The 25374-nt window shown below is 41.1% G+C and overlaps 1 protein-coding gene across 1 annotated transcript in view; it reads left to right on the plus strand.

Annotated features, from left to right (window-relative positions):
• lamc3 (laminin, gamma 3) overlaps nucleotides 1–25374 on the plus strand; it is a 154412-nt gene that overhangs the window by 93603 nt on the left and 35435 nt on the right. Inside the window, exons 11-12 of the mRNA XM_049604419.1 lie at nucleotides 18722–18831; nucleotides 21809–22036. Of these exons, the coding sequence (XP_049460376.1) occupies nucleotides 18722–18831; nucleotides 21809–22036 (338 nt within the window). The remainder of the gene's footprint in view (nucleotides 1–18721; nucleotides 18832–21808; nucleotides 22037–25374) is intronic.

The raw sequence follows: 25374 nt of genomic DNA on the forward strand, positions 1-25374 counted from the left end.
TGTGAATAGGTGAATGTGACTCTGTGGTGTAAAAGCACTTTGAGTGGTCAGAAGACTAGAAAGGTACTATAGAAGTACAAGTCCATTTACCATTTACTGTTTTGGCTATGTCTGCTGTTGCACAAAATGTTGCCCTGTATGTGACACCTCACAAAGGAGATAACACACACTTTAACATTACAAGCCAAACACTGTTTTCCCTCTCTACACATAAACACTGAAAACTAACGAAAATCTTCACTATCGATTGAGTTTCACAAAAGGTCTGCTTTCAGTGACCTAAAACGCAGTTGCATGTGGACAAAAGGCCAATATGCATAGAACAAGCTACATTTTTAGATAAACCTGTATATGTGTGGACGGTGCCTAAGAAAGAAAGTAATTCTTTTTTAAAAGACCACTAGACTACTAATATGGGGAAGTTTAGAGTGAGTGGAGGGAGGGTTATAAAAGGTACTTCTACAGCAGATGAACCTTGTAGGAGTCTGATGTTTTGACTGGAGTGGGGTGGTCACTCCTGTAGTAGGCTCCAGGAGGCAAAGGAGGGGGGTCCAGATTGGGAGGATGACCAGGTCGTAGCAAGGAAAGGAGAGCTTAAGTGGATTATAGTGACAGCAGACAAGTGTAGCAGACACAGCCCACTTGAAATAACATACTGTGTATGGCCAAAAATGTGAAAATGACTATGAAAAAAATATGAGCATGAGTGAAACGAATTAAATATCAATGCAGTATATGTGTATAAAATTCAGCCTGTCCACATATTATCTAGACATGTACATAGGATTTATCTATATACACTATTGCAGTAAAAACACCTCATAACATTTAAAAGAATGCAGGTTTGAATGAACATGTGAAGGTACAGAAAAGTGTGAAGTTACAGTCATATTATCATCAACTGTAGAGGTTTATTCGGCGAGCGTATTCCTAAAGGGATTACAGTGTATGTATGTGTGCTCTTCAGGCTGTGCAGAGCTCTGCATATACTTCATGTGTCTAACATGGAGCTCCAGCCCATTCTCATTCCCAGGGTGTCAGATAGAGTCAGTTCCTCACACTCCTCAATGTGTGATGTCAATACCAGAGGCCCTTCTTTAGCGTCATTATATGATGCACTGAGCTTTCCACTAACTCTAAAACCCAACTGATATAGTATAAAGATTGAGAAAGTCCATGTCGGGTGAGAGAGAGGTGAAGTAGATGTCAAACAAAACCAGATTTTCACCCAGAAGACCACAGGTTGTGTCCAGCATGAAACAAAAAAAACAATGTTGTTGCGTTACGTAACAAACATACTTTAACCTGAAACATGATCTTTTTTCTCAACCAGCTCTATGTCTGTGAGCTGTGCGTCATAAAGATACCCTAAAGGTCGCCCTCTGCATTGCTAGAGGGGTGTGACAAAGCGTTGGTATTTGACGGCCTTGGAATGTGAACAGGTAGAGGCTCCATTTTATAAACATGAGGTGCATTAAGAGCCTCTTTGCCAGGCATTTGACTGAGGGATTTTCTATCTAATAGTCAATTCATATTTGATTTAAATATTTTGTCCACATTTTTTATCCATGAATCTCTGAGTGAAATCATCTCTGACCTGCTGCAGCATTTTGCTGTTAACGGTGGCAGTTTTAGATGTCTGAGTAGTTTTCACTCACTCAGGTATAATGCATACTGAAGCCTCCCACACCAACATGCAAAAGCACACTTGTTCTTATAGTAATCAGATCACATTCATACACTTCCAGTAGCATATAAATATACATATAGATATAAACTCACAGAGCAATATCATACAAATGTTTTTTTTGTTTGTTTTTTTTTTCCCCACGAGTATTTTGTGACAAGGTGTAACAATTCTTATTTAGACCTTGCAGGCAGGAATAGTTTGTATTGTAATTCGAGGGCAACAGCACCTTTTTGAATACTGCAGCAATCAGAGTTCGGATATTGTTAGAAAGATAGCAGCAATCAAAATCAAGCTGCGACACAGTTCCTGTCACACAGAGCTGATGGTGTTTACATTACTCGTAGCTGGCAGTCTGCTGTTCTTGTTTTCCCTGTCTCTAGTGTTAGATTATATTAAGATGTACGCGCATCAGTTGTAATCATTTGTTTGTGTTGTAGATAGTTGATAAGCATCTCTATTTGGAAACTGAGACTAAAGCAGATTGAGCTGTCTTATGCCAGCGTGCATTTTGTTTTTTTTCCGGCATCATGCCCTGGTGTTTGTTTGCGGTTTTTTTTAGTATATTTTCTTTATTCCAAGCTAACTCAAGAAGTTAAGTTTAATGTGCTGTAAGAAACTCTAGAGAAAGACAGTTGATTGTTAAGTCTCATTCCCAGGTTATCAAATACTTTTGGGGTGGTGGTTCATTCCACCTACCAATCCAGTGCGCCAGTGTTTGACGGCTTGGCAGTGAGACTAAACAATCAATGGTCTTGCTCCAAAGTTACATGCAGCACCTTTAAAGGATAGATTGACATTTGTAGCCACCACTAACTCTTTGAATATACATTAAAGTTGGGCTGGGGTAAAAAATTTCACACCGGTTTGATATCAAGCTAAACACTGGATCAGACTGGCATACCAAATTTTAACACAAGGTGTTGCACTTGACTCAGCAGCCACTCTTGAGTGGAGTGATACCGTGTCCTAACAACAAACAAGCATTTGACATTGCGACACATTGCATGGACAGAGCTCTCTGTCCACAATGAATCCATTAAATATGCAGTTCTGGGGGCGTCGGTGGCTTAGTGGATAGAGCAGGTGCCCCATGTACAAGGCTGTTGCTGCAGTGGCCTGGGTTCGAGTCCAGCCTTTGCTGCATGTTATCCCCTCTCACTCTTTCTCTCCCTTTCATGCTTGGCTGTCCTGTCCAACAAAGGCAATATGCCCCAAAAACACCTTAACAAAAAAAAAAAAAAACTGCACTTCTGCAATGACATGCAAACAAACCACGTGTCTATAAGATGTACCCTCAAGATTGGCCTGGAGGCGTACCCACTTAAAAGATGGTGGAAAGTAGCTATCTTATGCTTGTTCTTTTTAAAGCAGAAACAGAAAACACATTTTATTACAATATTTACTGGAAATAACATACAATCTAGCCAACAGCAAGTAGTTTAGCTTGTTATTAGTGATGGTCATTTACCAGAAACTTTCAGCTCCCTGGCAATCTCCCTCCAACCACCTGCCACTGTATTTGGTTTTTGGTAGTGAAATAAGAAGGCATCTTGTAATATTTCTCATGAACCTTCATGAATCAGCCATTCCTCATCTTTTGTGGTGCTTTGAAAGTGAGCAAAGGGAATAAATAGCAACAAGGCGTCTGACAAAAGTTCAGGTTAAAGTGGCGCATCATGTCACAGCCAGTTAAGACATCCTTTTGTCTGCTTCAGATCCATATTTGACACAGTTTCCATATTGACACAGTTCTGGATAGACTTACTCTGCCATGTTACATCTCGTCATTAAAAAAACAAAACACATGAACTTTGTAGTAAAGAAACACACCATGCGCCACTCTTTCCCCCTCTCACCTCTACTGAAATGTGATCCTCTTCATGTTGCCAGCCTTGGCTGGGCAGTAAATTGTTCTTAACCTGTCAGACACTCGTAGCTCAGTTAGTCCATTTATAAACAATCATGTTAATCACATTGTTATATCTCTTGTTGCTAATGTAATACAAGTTGGATTTAGCACCATGATGTCATCAATACAGGTTGCTGATGAAGGCTATTTTTTAATTTGCCAAAATGTGCAATAATGTAAAATACAGGTTCAGACTGTTTGCATATAATCAAACTGGTTTGAGCTTGTCCACCGAACAGACCCAAAACAGATGAACTTATCCTGAGCTATTGTCTTCAGCCCAGTTACAAAATTTGCCTTTTCTTTCAAGATGTTCATCGTTTCTGCCTCACTAACATACCAAAAAGGCAGACTGTACTAGTACATGTAGTTCCTTCCTGAAGGGAACAGCCTACTCTCATCATCTGTGTTCTCAGACCAGTCCAATTTCTTGTTGATATTGACCTTCAGCTATATGTAGGACTGTTCCACCACCACTTTTTCTGCTTGAAATCCTCTACCAGCTCTTTCATCTCACATTACACTTCACTTGGTTCTCCTTGCAACAATTTCCTCTGGACTCCTGCAGGCCTTTTTTCCCTTCTTGCCCTTCATGTTAAAGTGTCCAATCCAGAGGCGGGAGTGTCTGGGGCTGGAGAGGTGATCCCCGGTGTGACGGCCTGTAGGGAAGCGGGAGTGTAATCAGTCATACTGTTGTGGAGAGATCTCATTAGGTCCGTCAACTTCGGGGAGTGGGTGCAGCTGGCCGGGTCTCTACATTCAACCTGTTAAAAACAGACTTAAGTCATTCACACTATTTTTGTTCTCTTCCCCCACTTGGCCTGGCGTCTTGGAGCCAGTAATCCTTCTCATCCCACTCAGCACCTCCTTCACACTGTTTTGTTGCAATTTGTCTTCAATTCTGCCCCTGTGTTTCTATCTTTAATTCTCCTCCTCAACACCCGCAGACCAACTTCGCTTCCTCCCTGTAGCCAGCCCTGGAAGCCCTCTTCTTCCCTAAGCAGGGATTTCATTTTCTTTGTTTTCCAGGGTTTGTTTAAAGAGAACTGCCGAAAACGGCAAACTGTTTAATGGCTTTGAAGGGTCCACATGGAAATTGACATGTTATGCAGCCAGGGAGCCCTGCATTGTCCTCTCTGTGCGCTCCGCAGGGGTTGTTCCAGTCCATTAGCCTAAAACAGTCCTGTAGAGCCTCTACATACTTGTGGGATCACCTCTTACAGTCTTGGTAACAATGGGCAGCAGGCTGTTGGTTGCCGCTGAAAGAAATCTGAAAAAAACAGTAATGTGTTAAATTTTAAAGAAGCTGAAGAGAAGGAACAGAAGGTTACAGCATTCTGAGTAAGTTGTACTTTGCCTGGTGGGGAGCTGCACTAATTCAGATTAGGGTGATTAATATCATTCAAACCGACATTGCAATGTAATGGAATGCAGATTTCATATTGCAAAAGCTGTGATTTAAAAGTAATGCTTTTTTAATGTTGCATATTCTAACCAACCAGAGGGCCGGAAACAACTTGTGTGTGAGCTAATGCTCCATGTGACATATGCAAAGAGAGAGCGTAGATGAAAAGAACAATTTGTAAAATGTCACGCCATGCAGTCAGTTGAAAGGAATCCTTCACCCCCAAAATGACCATTTGTTTATCAATTACTCAACCCGTGTTACATTTAATTTGTTGGGGAAAAAAAGAAAAACAAAACATTTTTCTCACATGCTCAGTACTACGCAGACAGCCCTCTCCACTGATTGGAGAGCGAAACTTAATCCGTGCTCTCTCTTCAAAGCCAGACTACATGGACAAAAACAGTAATTCTACCTGAGCACAGGAGCTGCTCGACCACTGCCTCAGTAAGTTACTTCGTTTGTGTTGTTGTTTGACTTTGGTGAATCCAGCCTAACCCTTTAAAACTTTTTTTAAACTATTTTTTGGATTTTTAGTTCACTGAAAAACATTTTCTCCATGTATTCAATGTTACATGGGGTGAGTAATTGATACAACCTACAAATGGTCATTTGGGGGAAGAAGTATTCCTTTAAATGCAATCCACATGTGCACATAAGCTATTACAGTGTAGCTCATTTGGGGAACAGCTCAGTGCATAGCGAGTGTGTGGCCACAGAAGAGGAGAAATTAGCAGTGAAGTTGTCAAGTGGTAGTATATGTACATTGTAGGTTTCAGTTTGTCTATGAATAAATGCTGCAGCTCATCAAGTCCAAGTGAAGTCCCATGTCTTGCTTTCCAACTGCTCAATGATGTGAAGGGGCTGAACTTTGAGCTATCTAGATATTTTTAAAGTGGTTGAGCTATAGTTTTGTGTAATTTGTTGGTGTAACCGACTGGAGATCCGTAAGATACATATTTATTTTTTCATATATTAATGTTCTCAGGCCTTTTGTTCTGCAGTGCTTTATTGTTCTTTCTTGAGATGTTATCTCAGTGAAGACATTAAGATTATATTACATGCTTACAAGACTTGATGTTACAACATTCTACAGTGATTGAAGGTTATTACAGTTCAATTGCTGAATAAATATGTGGTATTCCTATCAATTTATGCATTGATTCATCTCATTCATAACATGTAGGTCTGGCCTCCATAAAACAGTAGTTCATATGCTGATTGATTTATGCTTGTGTATATTGAATAATACAGAAGATAAGTAACTTTAATAAAATTGCATAATGAATCTCAGTTGCGATATTATTATGCAAGATTATTTCCTAGTATCATTCAGCCCTAGTTCAGATGGGAGATGATTAAAGCATGAGCAAAGAGTTGGCCAGAATCCTCAGTGAGGAAAGGTCTGACTTGGTGGATGTTATAAAGAGTTAAGCTGCATGAATGTGTTTTGGTTGCGACGATGGGGCTCACACCGCAGTTGGCTGTCTGGAATCACACTCCGATTGTTGGCAGTTTGGGCAGGAGTCAATATACTTGTACTGTTGTCTGTGTTGGTTGGAAAACAACATTTGACAAAGGACAGGTCAGTCTTGTTGAAATTGGTTTTAGTGTGGGTAAAAGAAGAGAAACCCACTTCAACTTGAGTTTCAGGTGATAGGACAGAGGGACAGATTGTGTTACTGGCAAGGTGATGGTAGTACGATGTAATGAACCTCCTCCTGTCTCCTTCTGTATTAGCTAGGTATGCAGATATTTTCTGCATGTAAACAGTTTGTATGTGTTTAGCAATGCTGCTGATTTCATTCTAGGGAATACTGGTCCATAAGCTGTAAGTTTGTCAACCCTTTTGGTCAAGACTATTTGATGATTGGCCATGAAATTTTGTACAGACATTCATGGTCCCCAGAGGATAACTCCCAATAACTTTGGTGATTGCCTGACTTTTCCTCTAGTATGATGAGGTTTAGATCATTAGGCCCGTTTCCACGGCAGGAACTTCGGGGTAATTTCACAGGGCCGGGGCCATTGATGCGTGTCTCCACCACAGGAACCACCCCCGAAGGACAGAGTTCCGGAACTTTTACAGGGGCTAAACAAGTCCCTGCCTCGGAGTAGGTACACAGAATGGCCCCGAAAAGCTCCTGGGTGGGGCTTAGGGTTTACTTGGTGCTGATTGGATATACTTAAGGCGGGATGTGACGTCAACAGAAAGCAACAAAATAGCTTTGTTTGTTTTGTTTATTCTTTGCTGCATCACCCCGGTCAAAATGGTCATGCAACGATTAGGTCACATCCGAAGCCCGGTAACTTTACAGGAACCTTCCACCTACTCCACCCTCTCAGTGGAGGCATGGTGGTTGAGAGAGCGGAGTAAGAAGAGATTCCTGTAAAGTTCCTGTCCCCCAAATAGTACCATGAACTTCTTCAGTGGAAACGGGCCTTATGTTTTCAGCACTCGACAGTGCGAGCATTTCACTCACGTTTGCAACTAAAAATAGGTGTGTGCGAACTGTAAAAAATATTTAGGGGCACATGTGTGCATAAAAAAATCAGTCGAAGCAGCCTATATTTTTGTCAATAAAAAAATATGATAATATAACCGCAAATGTTGGAGGAACTCCAGCCGCCTTCCCGCTTCCCTCTTCCCCGTGTGACACGGTTATGGGCGGTTTTCCAAGCCGCTGTCAGCACAATGAATATAAGTCCCACTGTCAGCAGCATGGAAATAAGTCAAAGTGTGGAGGAGATGGACCGGGTTAAGCGGCGGACCTCCGGGAAGCCCTCTCCCTGCAGTTAGGGACCGTTCTCCACGGCCAGGCTGTCGGCTGGGTGGGAATAAGTCAAAGTGTGGCGGAGAAGAGGGACTGGGAAAAGCATGGACCTCCGGGGAAGCCTGCTCCGTTCTCCCCGCAGTTAGGGACCGTTCGCCACGGTACCGCTGCTGGACAGGGTGGAAATAATTCAGTTTCAGAGGACCTGGAGAATGTTTTAGGATAGTAATAACATTATATACAATAATCATATTGCAAAGATAATATATATAAGATAATAACATTAAAGACAAAATTAAATCGCAATACTTTTTCAAAACTTGATGATTTTACCTTTCTGTACATTTTGTATACAAATTCATTAAATGATTTTGCTTGTAAATGTCTATTTGCATCACGTTTATTACGGAAAACACATTATTTGATCAATTTACATTGTGCCCCTAAAGTTCTTTGTGCACTCCTTACTTTTTCAACTTAGGAGCACATGTGCTCCTTGGGAACAAGTTAGCGTCAAGCCCTGGTTTTTAAGACGTCTCTTTGATGTATTGCCATGAAATTTGGTACAGACATTCAAGTTCCCCACATGTCTGTAGGTTTTAAAACCTCTTTGACTAGTTTAAATGAAATATCACGTAGCTACATTTTATTCACCAGGTATTTCCACATAAATGGTCATGAGCTACTGATAACACTCAAAGTGGACTGTAGATAAAGCCAGTGCAAGGTGAAACCATACATAAACCTCAATGTTTGTTCTTTGCTTTATAAAGTACTTACCATTAACTAGTGCTGCACGATTAATCTAATCACAATCGCGATGTCAGGCTGTGCGATTACATAACCACATAAAAAGCTGCGATTTGCGATATAATGTAAATAAATGTTAACGTGTGTGCCTGTGAACGTGACTACCTCTCCTGTAGTGTGTGGAGTTTGTTGACATCACGCCCACAAGCTATCCTGGTGCTTGCAGCCGGCGTGCAGCAGTGACCAACACATACGCTGAAGAAGAGCACGAGCACAACCATGAACAGGCTGAGTTGGTGGTGAAAAAAACGCAACGTCTATTACATTGCCGATACTTTGGATTCAAGTACGGCGATGTTGGACAGAAAGACATGCTACGTAAAAGTTTAAAAGTTAAAGTCACCACGTCCCGCGGCAACATGACCAATCTATATCAGCACTCAAGACAGCACAGGGAAAAGTAGGAAGAGTGCATGTGAGAGAAAGCCGAGCCGTGTAACGTTAAAGACAAAGAGAGAACTGAAAGCTGCCAGAGCCTCATAAAACAACATCCAAGCACAGTTAAGCAAACATTTGTAAGTGTCACAGGGAAATCATGGACTCCATAACAAATGTAAAATTGAGCAATTTTGCTCGGTTTCGGCCCACTTGACATGCTGCTGTGTTGTGCTATGGCGTGCTGGAATTTGTCATTTACGTGACAATGCCTGAACGCAACACAGGCTCGCTCCACTGTGTGTACAGTTCCGTGCTGCGCTGCTGTGTGAGCAGTGTGTTTGACTGTGCTCAGTCTGTAGATGGTCATTGACACACTGTCTGTCCATAACAATAACTATGTCATGTCAGGTCAGTGTCCCCCTGATATAATGTAGGGGAAACACTGAATCAAGCAAAAAGACTCATGATACCATTTATTTATTATATTGTATATTGTAATTATGTTGTAATCTCAAATCGCGATATTGTCGACCATAATCGCAATTGCACATTTTTATCAAATCGTGCAGCACTACCATTAACCTAGTACACTGTTTGCCACTTGGACATCAAGTCTTAAACCTGTAATTGTTGTTTTGTTTTGTTTTGTTTTCTTCAGCAGAAACAAGCTGCAAGCAAAACATTAACATTGGCATATTAATCACCCTTTATTCTCGTTTGGTGAACTTGGTAGCACACATTTTACACATCCAGCAGATACAGAGTAACATCAGCATCCCTGTGTCTTTTCATCTGATGAATGGACTGTAAGTCTTATATTCACTTTTCTTTAGGTGTCCTCTAACTCCTGAGGGAAATATTGTTGTGGAATAAAGACAGGATACATACACACACACACACGCACACGCACACACACACACACACACATAGGATTTGACATTTGAAGGTTTACTTGTGAGACAGCCAAAGAATTGGTACATCATGACAATTTATAGTGTTTGACAAACAAGCATTATCAGTTGACACACCCACCGTTGGACCTGCCCAGCACCAAATAGCAGATAAACAAAGTTAGTAGCCAAATAGCCAGATATTATAGCATAAATAACCTGACATAAACTCTTTTAGTGTAAATGACCAGATGACCAGAAGACAGATGACCTCACATGACCCTGATCAAATTTGGATGGGCGAGCAGAAGCAGCTGTTCCAGGAACTGGTTATCTGAATAACAGGAAAGAGCAGCTTAGAGGGAAATTTCGGTTTATTTCAACCTGTTTCCTATCGTCCTAAATTTGTTTCAAGTGACTAGTGACATAAAAATAATAGTCAGCATGTTAGCCGTTAGCCTAGATACAGCCGGGGCGCATGGTAGCGTCAGACTTGTTAAAACGTAAGTGAACGGGCAACCTTCAAGTGCAAAGTTAGTCCACTAAGCAAGCTTTTTTTCCACAAAGACCGCCTCATATCGTTAGGATAAATGTCAGAGAACATATAGAAAATGACATGTAAACGTGTTGTCTTACTTTACCGGTGTGGTGCCATGTTTGTTTACCATCTAGCTCTGCTTTCCAAAGCGCAGCCGAAATATATCTCGCGAGCTCTAGATAAAGCCCAGCTGGATACTACTCCAGGTGGAGGTGTCTCGTCCTCGGTCACATCCAGACCTTGAAAATAAGGCTGCAACCGGTCCCATTCCTTGCAACAGAGGCATTCCTCTTCTGTGGGCACTGGGGCACAGCATTCACAGGTACACCACCAATCTCCAGAGCTAAAGCCTTCCAGCAGCCATTCCTCCTCTCTCGTCCTCTACCTGTTGCGCCTCTCTCTCTCTCTCCTCCTCCGTTCTTCAATTTCATGAAGCTCTTCCTCAGTGTATTCTGGCTCAAATAAATAAGGGCGGCCATCAAACTCTGCAATCAAATTCCTCCTCCACAAAGTTGAAGTCAAAGTTGGCAAAAAGTCAGCCGTTATTCTATAAATCTTTCATAAAATAAATGAATGAACTTTTCAGGCTACTGTCCAGTTCTGCCTTCCAGCTGTTGCTGCTCGTTCTCGCAAGATTTCAGGCATGGTATGAGATCACTGCTTCTTGTTGTGATATTTCTGCTGCGCTTTGAAACGCAGAGCTAGATGGTAAACAAACATGGCACCACACCGGTAAGGTAAGACAACACGTTTACATGTCGTTTTCTATATGTTCTCTGACATTTATCCTAACGATATGAGGCGGTCTTTGTGGAAAAAAAGCTTGCTTAGTGGACTAACTTTGCACTTGAAGGTTGTCCGTTCACTTACATTTTAACAGGTCTGACGCTACTATGCAGCCTGGCTGTATCTCGGCTAACGGCTAACATGCTAACTATTATTTTTATGTCACTAGTCACTTCAAACAAATTTAGGACGATAGGAAACAGGTTGAAATAAACTGAAATTTCCCTTTAAGCCTTTCCTGTTATTCAGATAACCGGTTCCTGGAACAGTTGCTTCTGCTCACCCATCCAAATTTGATCAGGGTCATGTGAGGTCATCTGTCTTCTGGTCATCTGGTCATTTACACTAAAAGAGTTTATGCCAGGTTATTTATGCTATAATATCTGGCTATTTGGCTACTAACTTTGTTTATCTGCTATTTGGTGCTGGGCAGGTCCTACAGTGGGTTTTAAGAGCTGGATGCTGTAGTTGTAAACAACAGTATTGATTTTAAATGAAACACATGACAGTTTTACCACTGTTTTTATACTTTGTTAAACACACCCCCAAATAGAAAATGCACATTTTCTCTTACCTTTAGTGTTGTTTATCAGTCTAGATTGTTTTGGTGTGAGCTGCTAACTAATAACTGGAGATATCAGTTGCAGAGATGTCTACCTTATTTGGAATATAAAGGAACTACATGGTGCTTGGCTTGTGGTGCTCAAAGTGCCAAAAAAAAAACTGTTAGAAAAACTCACTAGCAATGTTTCTTTACAGAAATCATGACTCGGTTATCTCAAACACTCTGCAGCTCACACCAAAACAATCAAGATTGACAAATAGTACTGCAGGTTAGAGAAAACATGTATTTTTGATTTTGGGGTGAACTGTTCCTTTTCATGCCACCTTCCTAATGATAAACTTGAAAATTATTGACTTAACAAGTTGACAAGGAGCCCTTGAATGCCATAATCTTATTATAGGCCAGAGGCACAGGTTCAGTCTGGTCTTTCAAGTCAAGAAGGACACATCTTCTATGCTTGCTCCATCAGAGGATCCTGCCTCTGAACTGGGACACAGCTCTTTTCATACCCTCCAATATTTCCATGCCTCTCTCTGGTGTCTGCGCACTAGTAATGAGTTTCCCCTTAGCACTAAGAGCCCTGGCTAAAGAAGCACTTTGGTTCCCTTTCTGAAATGCACTGGAGCTTGGGGGACAGAGAGACTGTCATTAAGTGTTCCTCTCTGGAGAGGTTCTCCACAGATCTCATTACACTTCTCAGGTAAATGCACAGATGCACTTCACTACGTACTCCAGTATATCGTTCCCTCCCTACTCCCTCTGTCTCTTTCTGCCTCTCCCTGTCACACACACACACACACACACACACACGCACACACATTCAAACATGTCAAGAATTTCTGCAAGTTTAAGCTTTCACACAAACACATCAATCCATGTGGCCATCTGCCAGTGTGATTTGCAACAGTCCGATGCAAAAATAATCATGTTTCGAAAATGGGAACGTGCGTGCTTCCAAGTGTTTCCCTAAAGGCATGTGAAGGCATACATAAACATGAGCAGAAACACACACACTCCACATCTCTGTTGACTGACAGCATCTGCATTCATAGCTGGTAAATATGTTAACCTGTTAAGTGGCTGCGTGTTCCCACCTGCTGCAAAGATCATTTTAAAATCAGATGAAGGAAAAATATATGGAAGCGTGGGGATTGGAGCGGAGGGGATTGATGAGAGGAGGAGGTGAATGGCTTATATAAGGTAGCATCCACTCTTCTCTCTGATGTTGCCTCTGTTCACTTTCTGTTCCCTTGAAACCAGTAGGCGGGGAGGTTTTATTGCCTTGCTTGTAGCTGTGTGTGTACGTCTGCAGCATGTAAGCATAATATTTATGCCATAAGGAACTGCTCGGATGCTCTGCCACTTTTTCTTCTTTTTTTTCTTTTTACAATCAACTGATAAATGCTCTACATAAGGTGATCAGCTGTTCACTATTTTCCCTGGCAAAATAAGTGTTTCAGGAAACTGCTCATGAATGGCTTTAAAAGGTATGAGCCAATTTGCAGGAGTCAGCATAGCTCTTGTAGTAATGCCGGCATGTGGTCCATCTGGCACTGAGCTCATTTCTGTCATGTTTTCAAAATTCACTGACTTTGATCATAGATCACGGCCAGCTAAATATATTGAATGGAAGGCTCATTGCTGCCAAAATGAAATAAATTGCCATAGGTGACTGGGCAGAACAAGAAAACATGGAATTATGTGCCTGGGTAAATGTATGATTCCAACTCAGTCTCACCCCCAACAATGCACCCTTCAGCCGTGGACGAGATGCACCAGGTAGAGGCATTCTTTGACACTCAATGCAACTGCTCTAGTGAACAGCAATAAAGTTTTTATAGAGTGGACAAAAGGGAAGGTGGATGGGTTGAACAAACTTTACCAGTTTGTGTCTCATTTGAAACCAAAATGAATTGAGATTTTTTAATAGCAACATTGTGTGCTAGTTACATAGCATACTAGTGACGTATGTCTGTTGACATTACATTAGTAACAAACATACTTATTTTAAGCCAAGCCCTGATGTTTTTTTTTTCTAAATCCAACCACCTGCCTTTGTTGCCTTTATTTCGAAAAGACAACATATGCATTTAACAAGCTGACACTGTTCATTTCCTGTGTTTTGAAAAAACACAATGCATATAACAAACATAAATTGACATGCCATCCCCAACATCCAACACTGATGCTGGAGCTGTACCTTGAGAGTTGACGTTAAGGGCCACTGGCCAAGCAGCTGTGTTTGACAAGTCGGAAGTGACAATGTATTGTATTTGTGATTTATTAACCATTACAGTCCCTGGCCAAAAACTCAGTTCTTGTCTCATTTGAATTTACAATAACTTTTTCAGTATAACAAAGGCTGTTTGAACATTTGATGGGAAAAAATACATTCCAGATTTATACATTACCGACAAGGCTCTTTTTTGGGCCCCCTATGATTTATGATTTACTTTCTATCTCTTGGTCATATGTTTAGAAAATTTGGCATCCAATTTCAGCTGCTATGCCGATGACACCCAGCTCTATCTGTCCACCAAACCTACTCCCAATCTTCCTGCCAATTTCCTTTTCTGACCGCTTACTGGAAATTAAATTGTGGTTCTCATTCAACTTTCTCAACCTTAATAATGATAAAACTGAGGTTCTCCTTGTAGATACTAAATCTACATTGGAATTGTCAACGGCCAGAGAAAATTAATTGTATAAAAAAGTCAGGTTTAACCATGGTTCTCCCTTCCCCCCAGGTTAAGAATATGGGTGCAGGGTTTCCCTTACATTCATTTATATGTGGCAGCCCACCACAATATCAACATCTCATGCCACATATTGATTTTCTATTTTTGGAGCTGGACTGTTCGTGAGGTGCATTGTTCGACTGCTGTTTGATTATTCATTGCATCACATTGTGGGGCACAGAGCATACTCTGTACAATGGTTACAAATGGAGCAGCAGAACACCAAGCGCAATTAAAGAGAAACTTCACGGTTCAATGTGCTGGTTCTAAAAATTTGCTTTCACTCGCCTCTGCAGCAGCTGCTCCTCTCATCCATTGATCTGTTCTGATCAGCTCTGATCTGATCAGTTATCAACTTCGCTAACCAAACTCCACAAATTGCTGCTGAGGAAAAATACAAAAAAGAAAAGAAAAAGAAAGTTTGCAGATCCCTGTCTTTGGTCTTTCTCTCAAGTGTCTTTACAAACTTGAGTTGGTCCAGAATTCAGCTGCCCAAACTTTCACCATAGATCCTATCACTCCTGTTCTTCAGGAACTTCACTGGCATCCTGTAAGATACCATATCGATTTTAAGATCTTGTTTCTCACCTTTTAGACCCTTCATACCCTCACCCCTTTGTATCTTTCTGAACTCCTCGATATCAACACACACTCCTGTACTCTCAGATTCTCTTCTGCCATCCAACTCACTTCACCCTCTGCCTGCTTGACTACCATAGGGTCTACAGCCTTCAGCCGTTCTGCCCCCGCCTTTGGAAATCTCTCCCAGAAGACATCACAATATTGATTCTGTTTCCACCTTCAAATCCCATTGGAAAACCCGCCTTTTAAAGCCGGTATATTCAGTCTGACTCAAATGGTGACAAACACATTGTGTTTTGCACAGATAATGACTTTATGGTGATAATCGTATACCTCATTTTTATGACTATGATTTTATACCCAGTATTTTATTTATGAATCTTGTATATTTCTGCTTTGTTTGATTTTATGATGTCTGGACACATTGCGGTTTGTTTTTTTTTTGTTTGTTTTTTTTTTAACTGTGTCTTGTTAGCTGTCCATGAGTGCTTTGAAAGGTGCCTATAAATAAACTGCATTGTTATTGTTGTTACACGCATACTGTATATGTAGACTTTTGGTTCACATAAAAAAAATGCTGTTACAATATTATTTTTTATTTTATTATATATTCTAATTTTATTAGAATTCTGAAAGTGTCAAATGTGATAGCTCAATTCAGATCAGTAATGCATCTCCACATTTGATAGCTAAAAAGCCACTGGAAGACATAGTGATAGCAAAGTCAGCTTATATACTATGTCACTTTAGAAACATTAATGATATGTATGAAACGTAAAAATGTGACACACCTGTGGTTTGCAGAAACATACAATGCCAATGATTTGTTCTGGCTACTGGGCTGCATGACAAGCTAAAAGGTGGATAGTAAATGCAATAAATAAAACATAGAACTATTCAGTGAACTCTTTACAGTAACTCCTCAATCTTTTACTAGTGCACAATGCTTGGAATGGCGTAACGACATGTACAAAGGGGTTACAACCAACCATGATAACTAGTTATGCTTATGTATGTGCATATATATATGTTTGGGTTTTATTTTTAATCACACGCCGATTGGCACAATCAGAATATGTTATTGGAATATACTAATAACATGTCCCCATACACGAGTAACCCATTTGTGTTTTTCAATTTGACTTCACTTTCACTTTCATGCTTACTTATCTTTCTAGTACCTCATCATTTCTCTGTTCCTCTTTCTCCATCCTTCACACACCGTTTATGTCTTGCTGTCTTGCTCACCTTGTATCTCTATCTCTGTACTCACTCTGAGGGTACTTGTGTGTGAGTGTATGCATGCGCGTGTGTGTCCGGTATTCTTTTGGGCTTTTCTCTCCCGATGATCTCCTCTCATCCTCAGCGGAGCGGGCTTAATTACACTGTGGCTCTCCGCGCTCTGCTTGGTGCTGATTAAAAGGGACACTGACGCTCCATAGGGAAAGCATGACTGGGAGTTTGTTCACTTTCATGCACACTCTGCTTATCTCTGTCTGACCAGCTCCATTACCATGGCTTTGAGGCCCAGTTTGTAATTGCCTCTCTTTATTACTGTGCCTACATGTCAGGCCAAGGAACAAGGACCCGCCGCATCAATGGAGAGTCTGTGTCGCAAGCCAGAACTGCACACACACACACATACACACATGTTCTCATGTGCACAGTGTAAATGTGAATGCTGAGACAGAGGCCACACGCAAAACAAAGCATTTTGAGAGTGAGTCAGTGTCGTGCTGAGAACAGTTAACCTAATAAAATAGAGGCCATCAAGTACTTGCACATGAAAGGCGTGACTTAGGTTGATATGGTCAACAAACTAAAGGTTTTGCACTTCTTTAATGGTTCTTGCCTATAATTACAAGGTTCACATATTATAATTGGGTACCACTTTCAAATAAGGTGCCCTTTACCATGTGGTTTATAAGTTGTAACAAATGCATTTATTAATAGTTAAACAAGACTACAGTCAAAATGGCAGCTGTACGAGGCCATAGTTACGTGGCTAGTATAAACAGTCATAACACTTATCGAAGGTCAGATAGCTTTGTAAACCCTCTGCGCCAACATCTGTCTGACAACGGAGAAGGGGGGCTATGTCTGACCAATTCTTTAGCTTTCTGAGACTGACAAGACCAACAGCATATCATAGGAACTAGAGATCATCCTGCGATGGGATCTCTTCAACTGCAATACAGTGTCAGTGGCTTCCTCCTACTCCTAATTCCAGCGCCCTTGCTTAGACCACACCCATCTTTTGACTCAGCTCAACTTCACAGCTGTAAAATTTCATGAATGCATCTTGCATGGTTGCAACACCATTGAATTAACAAAATCTGTCCACAGAGAGACAGTTATTTAAACACCTGGCAAAATAGTCAAAACGGCTTCTGCAGTAGTTCCCACATTTTGTCATGATGACACAAACACAGTATCACAAAGTGGAAACAATACCCGCCATTGTGACGTTGTACTCACTACTTCTGATTCAGTATACCCCAACTTTGAGCCTTGAATGCTAACATTAGCATGGCTCCAATGAAAATGTTATCATGCTGATGTTAAACACAAAATACAGCCAAGGGTGATAGGAATGTCATTTTTTTAAGGTGTCTGGGCATAACTCAAAGTATTACACACAAATTTTCGGTCTGATGATTGGGCCAGATGAAAAGGTAAATTATCACTAAATCTACCACAGTCACATCCTGAGGGGAACACAAATGTCGATACCAAATTTGGCACTAACCAATCAGGAGTTCATCCTCTGGGGACCGTGAACGTGAATGTCTGTAGAAAATGTGAGTCAGGCTAGTGATGTGGCTACGCTTTACAGAGATATGTATAAAGATAGCTATATATATATAAATTATTAGCCATTGATGAGAATAACTTTTGGGTTGCACATTTCCTTTGGTTGGTCGTCTTCCTTTTCTCCTTGTGGAAAAGAGCTGCAGAGCACCTGGACAAAAATCCATTCATCAACACATGTATTTGTAACTCCAGACTTAATGGCTTATTAGAAACTGAGAAACTCATGAATACTTATTAACGGTTAGGTACCACATATTAGAAAAATGTTATCTGTAATTGTGTTTCCTACACCTGTACGTGAAGATAATGTGAATGTGTTCCGTCATGCTGCTGCTCCTCGTTTTTGAGACCTTCACATGATACTAGGAGAAAATTTTGTAACACTACATTGCCTGTGTGGAGCTGACACAGCACCTCTCATCAAGATGGAAAGAGTGCATGATTCCTGGAGTAAAACAGGCAGATGTCAGCTGCGCAGACTGGCTTTGCAGAACATCCTTCAGCAGATGGCAAAGCTCAGTGATCAAGACCCTGAATATGTGTTGATGTCAGCACATTTACATTTTTCTTCGCACAGCGCGTGTCGGCTGGTAGTGCTGGAGATAGCCTTCCATAAAAAGTCAAATGACAGGGCATTTCTTATCTTGGTAGCTGTGGACATCAATTACATTGCCCTTAAACCACTCCAGTTGTTGATAAATTAGCCACACAGACGTATTTAGTTTAGTTTGTTGCACCTTTAAATGTGTTGTTTTTGGTGTTTAATCACAGTTTGTAAGCATTTGAATAAACTTCACAAACATGCTGTGAATGATGTGTTTCCATGTCTTCTCATTTTATAGGCTTCATGAAAATGAGATGAGATTCAAACCTTCACTGTCTGCCTTTGAGTTCCAACAACTCCTTTACAACCTGACAGCTCTCAGAATCAGCAATGCTGGAGGACAGAACTGTAAGTGTCACATTTAACACATTTATTTTAGACTAGATAGAGACTTTTTCCATACCTGAGAGCATGGTTTTGTGTGCATCTATACAAGGGCGTAGGTTTCATCTCAGCAAAGGGGGCGACACATATAATACAGATGGTTTGGGGCTCCTTTGCCAGAAAATTTAAACATCAAATACTTAATTTCCTGCACTCTGGTTTTTATGCACCTGTCTGTGCCCTCTCTGCATTAATCTATGGTGTAAATGTGTTTAAAGGAACAGTGTGTAAGATTGAGGGGGATTTAGTTTTTAGTGGTGAAGAATGCAGATTGCAACCAGGTGAAAATTCTCCCAGTTAGAATTCCTTTGGTGTTCATTGTTCAGGAGTTTATTTTCCCAGGAGCCAAATTATCATCAGAGGCTTCTTCCTCTTCAAAACAAACAGACCAGGTGATTAAAACCAATAAAAAACACAGAATAAAGCAGTTTCACATTACAAATCAATGTTTCTGCGACGCTGTTGAGCTTGTCGCAGACAGGTCACTAACCTGCTAATGCATGCTCATCTTTATTCCTTGATTACTTAAGATCCAGATGTTCAGAAGGTTTTTACCAGGAGCTGAATTATCCACAGACGTTTATTTCTCTGCACATGTTCTAAATATTGAGGGGTATGTGTCTGATGTGGCCCTACAACTATGAATCTGGGAGCATTTAGGCATTATGGTAAAAAAAAAACAAAATAAACATCATGGTATATTGTGGCTGAATGCATGGCCATTACAAGTAATACCAGCTAAATTTAAAGTGCCACAGAAAGACTGCAAAATATTCATATTTTTCTTAAATTGAAAATAAATTTTCATCACAAAGTAGTTAAAGCTGCACCAAAGATAGTTGCTAAAACAATGTCACTGCTTGTATTCAGGGAATAGTTCAACTGTTCCAAATCTGGCTCAGCAAGAAACGGGACATTTATTCCCAGATGTTTGTAACTAGTTCTGGAAATCCTCCTCTTATTTTTGTCATGTCCTTCCTCTCTCTCTATCTGATAGTCAGCATTGTAAAGTACAGACAGGATCTGAGAGGCATTACGGCGGATTAGAGCGCCAAGAAGACAGAACAGCTGGCCAAATTCACCAGCTCTCTCACACTTGCTTACACCATTTTAATTAGCTGCTCAGTACAGGCGTGGTGACACGCACACTCTTGTGTAGTTCCGCGTGCAACTCGCACACGCGCACAGAAGTTTGCGCACAGAGAAACAGAAGCCCAGTCATGCATATTCCATCAAACTGTTTCTTGCAACCACCCACCCACATGAACGTGCAAACAAAGTCAAGCACACAGTTTACGCTGCATCTATTGCACATCACAGGGGAGAAACTCTGTTAATGATTTGTGTTAGGTCTCAAACACATTCTCAAGCAGTGTTAGAAGTGCCTTATCGCTGCAGGCTGCGCGGCAAACTTTAATTTTGCAATCCCATAAAGCTGTCCTCTCATCTTTCTCCTCTCTCCTTCTCACATTCTCCTTTATTCTTTAAATTCTCTCTGCACCGCAGAGTCTCTTCTAACAGAACTGCATTATTTTAATGAGAGTATTGTCTTTAAACTATAAAGGCAGGCTTTGATGGCAGTCGCAGTAAAGGCCTTTCATTTTCTCTGCCACAAAAATTGAGTTTTGAATAGAACGCACAGCCTTATTGGAAGTTTATGATAAATCAATGGCTTAATTTAATGCACAGGTACCTAAAGAGACCTAAACTGTCATAGTCCATGGGGCTGCAGTGAGCCATTCTAGAATCGAGGAAATTAAAATCTTGACTTGTCTGACAGGGTTTCTTGTAGAGAGGATAGATGGCGAGAACTTGCACAGCATGAGTTTTTAATTAAGTGAAATATAAGGTTCAGTGTCTGAAAATTGTTTTAATTGCACATTTTCCCCCGTTGAACGAGCTAATAGAATTCAGGAGGTGGAGGAGAGTAAAGGGTAGAGGCTAAGGCAAGTCATGGAGAGGGAAGAGGACAGGCTTGCCTACTGATTATCCCTCAGAGGTGCAAATGAACTGGGTTTCATCACCGCTGAAGGAATGGCTGGATCATGACTTGTTAGACGTCAAGGTCCATCCTCTCCTCTGGTTCTACCACTCAGATTCCCCTCATTATGCAGCCACCCATTCACACATGGTTTATTTCTCATCTGACAAAGCTACATAGTCATGCGTGTACAGCATATTTTATCCATCTATCCAGCGATCCATCCATCTTGTGTGTCTTCAGTGAGAGCAGACACAGTATGGGACCAGGAACAAAAGTAATTTTGTGTTCTGTGGCTGTGGTTTAGAGAGTACAGGGTGAAAGGGATGCGGTTCAGGATGGCCTGCCCCCATCACTATTCATGAGAGGAGAGAGGGATCTTGAAACCCCACAGGAACTGCACGTCTGACATACCTCCACCGACTCTCCTGTCTCCCTTTCTTCTCGTCTTGCTATGCTGCAGTGATTTATTCATTTGCTATATCAAAGATTCCCCGGGTGACGAGTGTACGTGTGTGGGCGCATGCATGCGCACGTGTGTGTGCAAGTGAGCATTAAGTGTGGCATTTACGGGCATGTGGGTGGATGAATCTGTTATAGTGTGCGCGTGTGGATGTATGTGTGTGTAGGTGTGTGTGTGTGTGTGTGTGTGTGTGTGGGTACGTGTCAGACTGTAAACTGTAAACACAGGCCAGAACCTGTAATGAGATGGGGAGGGAGGGACAGCACTGCAACAAATGCTAATAACCTACTGCTTAACGAGATACAGGGATCCACAAACACACACGCACACACACACACACACACACACACACACACCCCTAATTCCAGAGAAAAGCAGGTGCCCTAAACACTTCAACAGGCCTCCGAGGCAACAATTATCAGTTTACTACTGATCATTGCAAGCATCAGTTTTATGACAAGACGTTCTACCCGTCTGTTCTTCCCCTTCCTGTCCAGACACGTCGCAGCTCGCGGGGCTAACCATGACCTCAGCTTTCATCTCCTCTGGTCCAGCGTATCCTCCTGCCCCATGGGTGGAATCTTGTTCCTGTCCCCCGGGTTTTGAAGGCCAGTTTTGTGAGCTGTGTGCCCCAGGATTCACTCGGGAAAACCCTAGCAGAGGGCCTTTCTCAGCATGTGTGCCGTGCAACTGCCACCAGCATGGAACCTGTCATCCAGAGACAGGTAATAAGTGAAACATTCACAGCATATTTATACACCTGTATTGAAATGATAAATGTGTATTTGAAAAAATCAAGTAAGGCATGATGATTTTGGTGCCTCTTCACTGACAGCCAATTAGCAGTGCTTCTGTTTCAGTGGCATCTGCACATGTAGAAAACCTAAAAAAGCCTGAAAAAGTGAAGTCATAAATCAAGTGCAGAATGTTTGATATTTAAAGGAGAGTCACAGGGAGGGACTCCACCAGCATGTAAAACTGGTGGAGTCCCTCCCTGTGACTTGTTGATTTACTAGTCACAGTGCTCCACAGGCCGTGACAGCTGAACAATGTTTTCCGTGGCTTTGGAGGAGCTTTGTCAGCTTTAAGAAAATATATCTAGTGATATTACTTAAGTAAGACGGCACGGTGGTGTGGTGGTTAGCACTCTCGCCTCACAACAAGAGGGTTCCCGGTTCGATCCCAGATGTGGGAGCACTTCTGTGCGGAGTTTGCATGTTCTCCCCATGTCAGCGTGGGTTCTCTCCGGCTTCCTCCCAGTCCAAAGACATGCAGATTGGGGATTAGGTTAATTGATAACTCTAAATTGTCCGTAGGTACAAGGTACCCTGCCTCTCGCCCAATGTCAGCTGGGATAGGCTCCAACCCCCCCGCGACCCCCAAGTATAGTGGCTAGAGGAGACTACAGATACTTAGTGGAAAGTTAACTTTGAAAGATAAGCACTGTGTCCAAAATCACTCACTATTAACTATTAAGCAAAGTCCACTTTATTTACTGTCTGCCGTTGTATATGAACGTCCAAATTCTGAATGTGCAAGTTCATCCACAGTATATTGCTGCCAGATATTCAACAATGGAAGAAAGAAGTAGTGTTAATGACATGTATGCTACTGTCTGAATGATCCAGTAACACAGTATTCTGCATTTTATGAATGTGAAAATTAGCTTTTTGTGTCTCTCTTCAGCGAACACGGGAATCTTTTCCCTCTCTGATCCGTCACATATGATATTAATGCTGCATAATGAACTCATATTATCACCTTGCGGCTGTATGCCTCCATGTCTGTGAAAACAAAGATGGTTAACACGCATCAATTCAGTATCTTACCAGATGTCTCTCCTTCTGTTCCTGAAATATGATGTTGAATAATGCCCAGAAAGGTGTTTTTGCTAAACATTATGATGTCACACATAAAGTTGACCTTTGACCTTTTGGATATGAAATGTCATAACTTCATCATTGTATCCAAGTAGACATTTGTGTGAAATGTTCTCATAATTATAGTATCAATTCTTGACTTATAACCAAAAACATGTTTTGTGAGGTCACAATGAATTTGACATTTGACCTTTAACTGCTAAATTTGAATCAGTTCATGATTGAGAGCATTTGTGCCGAATTTGAAGAACGTGCCTTAAGGTGTCCTTGACATATTGTGTCCATGAAAATGAGACGGATGTGAGGTCTCAGTGACCTTGACCTTTGACAACCATAATCTTATTGGTTAATCGTTGAGTCCAAGTGAACATTTGTGCCAAATTTGAAGACCTTGCCTCAGGGTGTTCTTGATATATTGTGTCCATGAAAATGAGACGGATGCAAGGTCATAGTGACCTTGACCTTTGAGAACCAAAATCTAATTGGTTAATCATTGAGTTCAAGTGAAAGCTTGTACCAAATTTGAAGAAATTCCATCAAGGTGTTTCTGAAATACTGCTTTCAGGAGAATGACACGGATGCAAGGTCACAATGACCTTGACGACTTAAATCCAATCAGTTTATTGTTGAGTACAAGTGAATGTTTGTGCCAAATTTGAAAAAAATTCTCTAAAGGCAATTTTGAGATACTTCGTTCACAAGAATGGGACAGACAGACGGATGGACTGACAGTGAGACAACCCCAAAACACAATGCCTTCATACGCAGCTTCTCCAACTGGGAGGCATAAGAATCTTGTCTAATCTAGTTGTCTTATGGGAAGTGTAGGATCCAGCATTTTTGAAGCTTGACCCACATTAAGAACTAAAAGTCAGGATGTCTCAGCCTGTGCTACATCCACTTTGATCATTCTTTATGCCTCCAAGCCAGCAACAGCTGTGCTCTGAGAAATAATGTCTTTGGGAAATCCGTCTGTCCATAAATACTTACAAAAGTCCATCCATCCATGCATCCCTATGTCCATGCCATTCTTGTGAACTTCATAACTTGTGAGCACCTTATAATTTATTTAAATCTGACAGAAACATCAACTGGGATTTCACAATGAACTGAAACTCCCTGTGACCTCACAAAACATGTTCTTGGCCATAACTCAAGAATTCATAAACGCTTTACACAGATGTCTAATAGGATAAAATGATGAAGTGATGGCATTTTCATATCCAAAGGGACAAAGGTCACCTTCACTGGGGCATCATAATATTCTCCAAAAACACTTTTCTGGCTGTTACTCTACATCAGAACTCAGGAACAGAAGGGGAGACATTTGGTCAGATACTGAATTGGTGACACCAATCTTGGGTGCCCATCTTGAAATTGTGCTGATTGTATCGATGTTCTGTGCTGCTGGGGGGCCGGGGAGGGATGGCAGGTTGCCAAGGGGGATGTCATTTTGGTCATTTTGCTAACAAGGAAAATAAGTTGCCAAAAACTGCAGTTCTTTGAATGGCTACCAGAAGTGAGTCAGTCCCCATAGACCCCATGTTAGAATGCCCTATTTTAAAGCAGGAATAAACATAGTTACAGTCTAGCACAGAAAAACAGTTTTGGTCTCTATAGCTAATTTTCTCATTTATGACAACTGTACTGGGGTGAATTTTTATGGAACTCACCTGTTTATATTGTATAAAGGATTTTTCTGGATCCAAAAATCAAGATGGTGATGGCCGGAATGCCAAACTCAGTGCTTCATAGCTGTGTCCATGTCCATTATTTTCATACAATCTATGCCTCCCCTCATCACAGAATATACTATCACTGAAGTACTGTTAAGAAAGAAAGTCTGATGCAATATTATGTTTCATTATCTGTAGTGCATTTAGAGTCACAGAATTAAACAGAATGTAAAAAAGCAATTTAATCATGTTTGTAAGACAGAATTGTCTTCGTTAATTGATTTAAAAGCCCACCATTTCACAAGTCAGCATTCAAAACTATTACCACTATTTGTATTGCCCATGGCAACAAGCTTTGCTCATTGCTAAACAGAATAATGTGTTGGTATATTACTGTATTATAGAATATTAAGCTGGTCCAAGTTGCTAGTTAGGCATTGGCGCCATTCTTCCGAAGCACTGAGCCAGCGTTACATGAGATGAGGGATCATCAGAGGTTGTTGAGAC

The sequence above is a fragment of the Epinephelus fuscoguttatus genome, linkage group LG18, assembly GCF_011397635.1.
Source record: "Epinephelus fuscoguttatus linkage group LG18, E.fuscoguttatus.final_Chr_v1".
NCBI lineage: Eukaryota > Metazoa > Chordata > Actinopteri > Perciformes > Serranidae > Epinephelus > Epinephelus fuscoguttatus.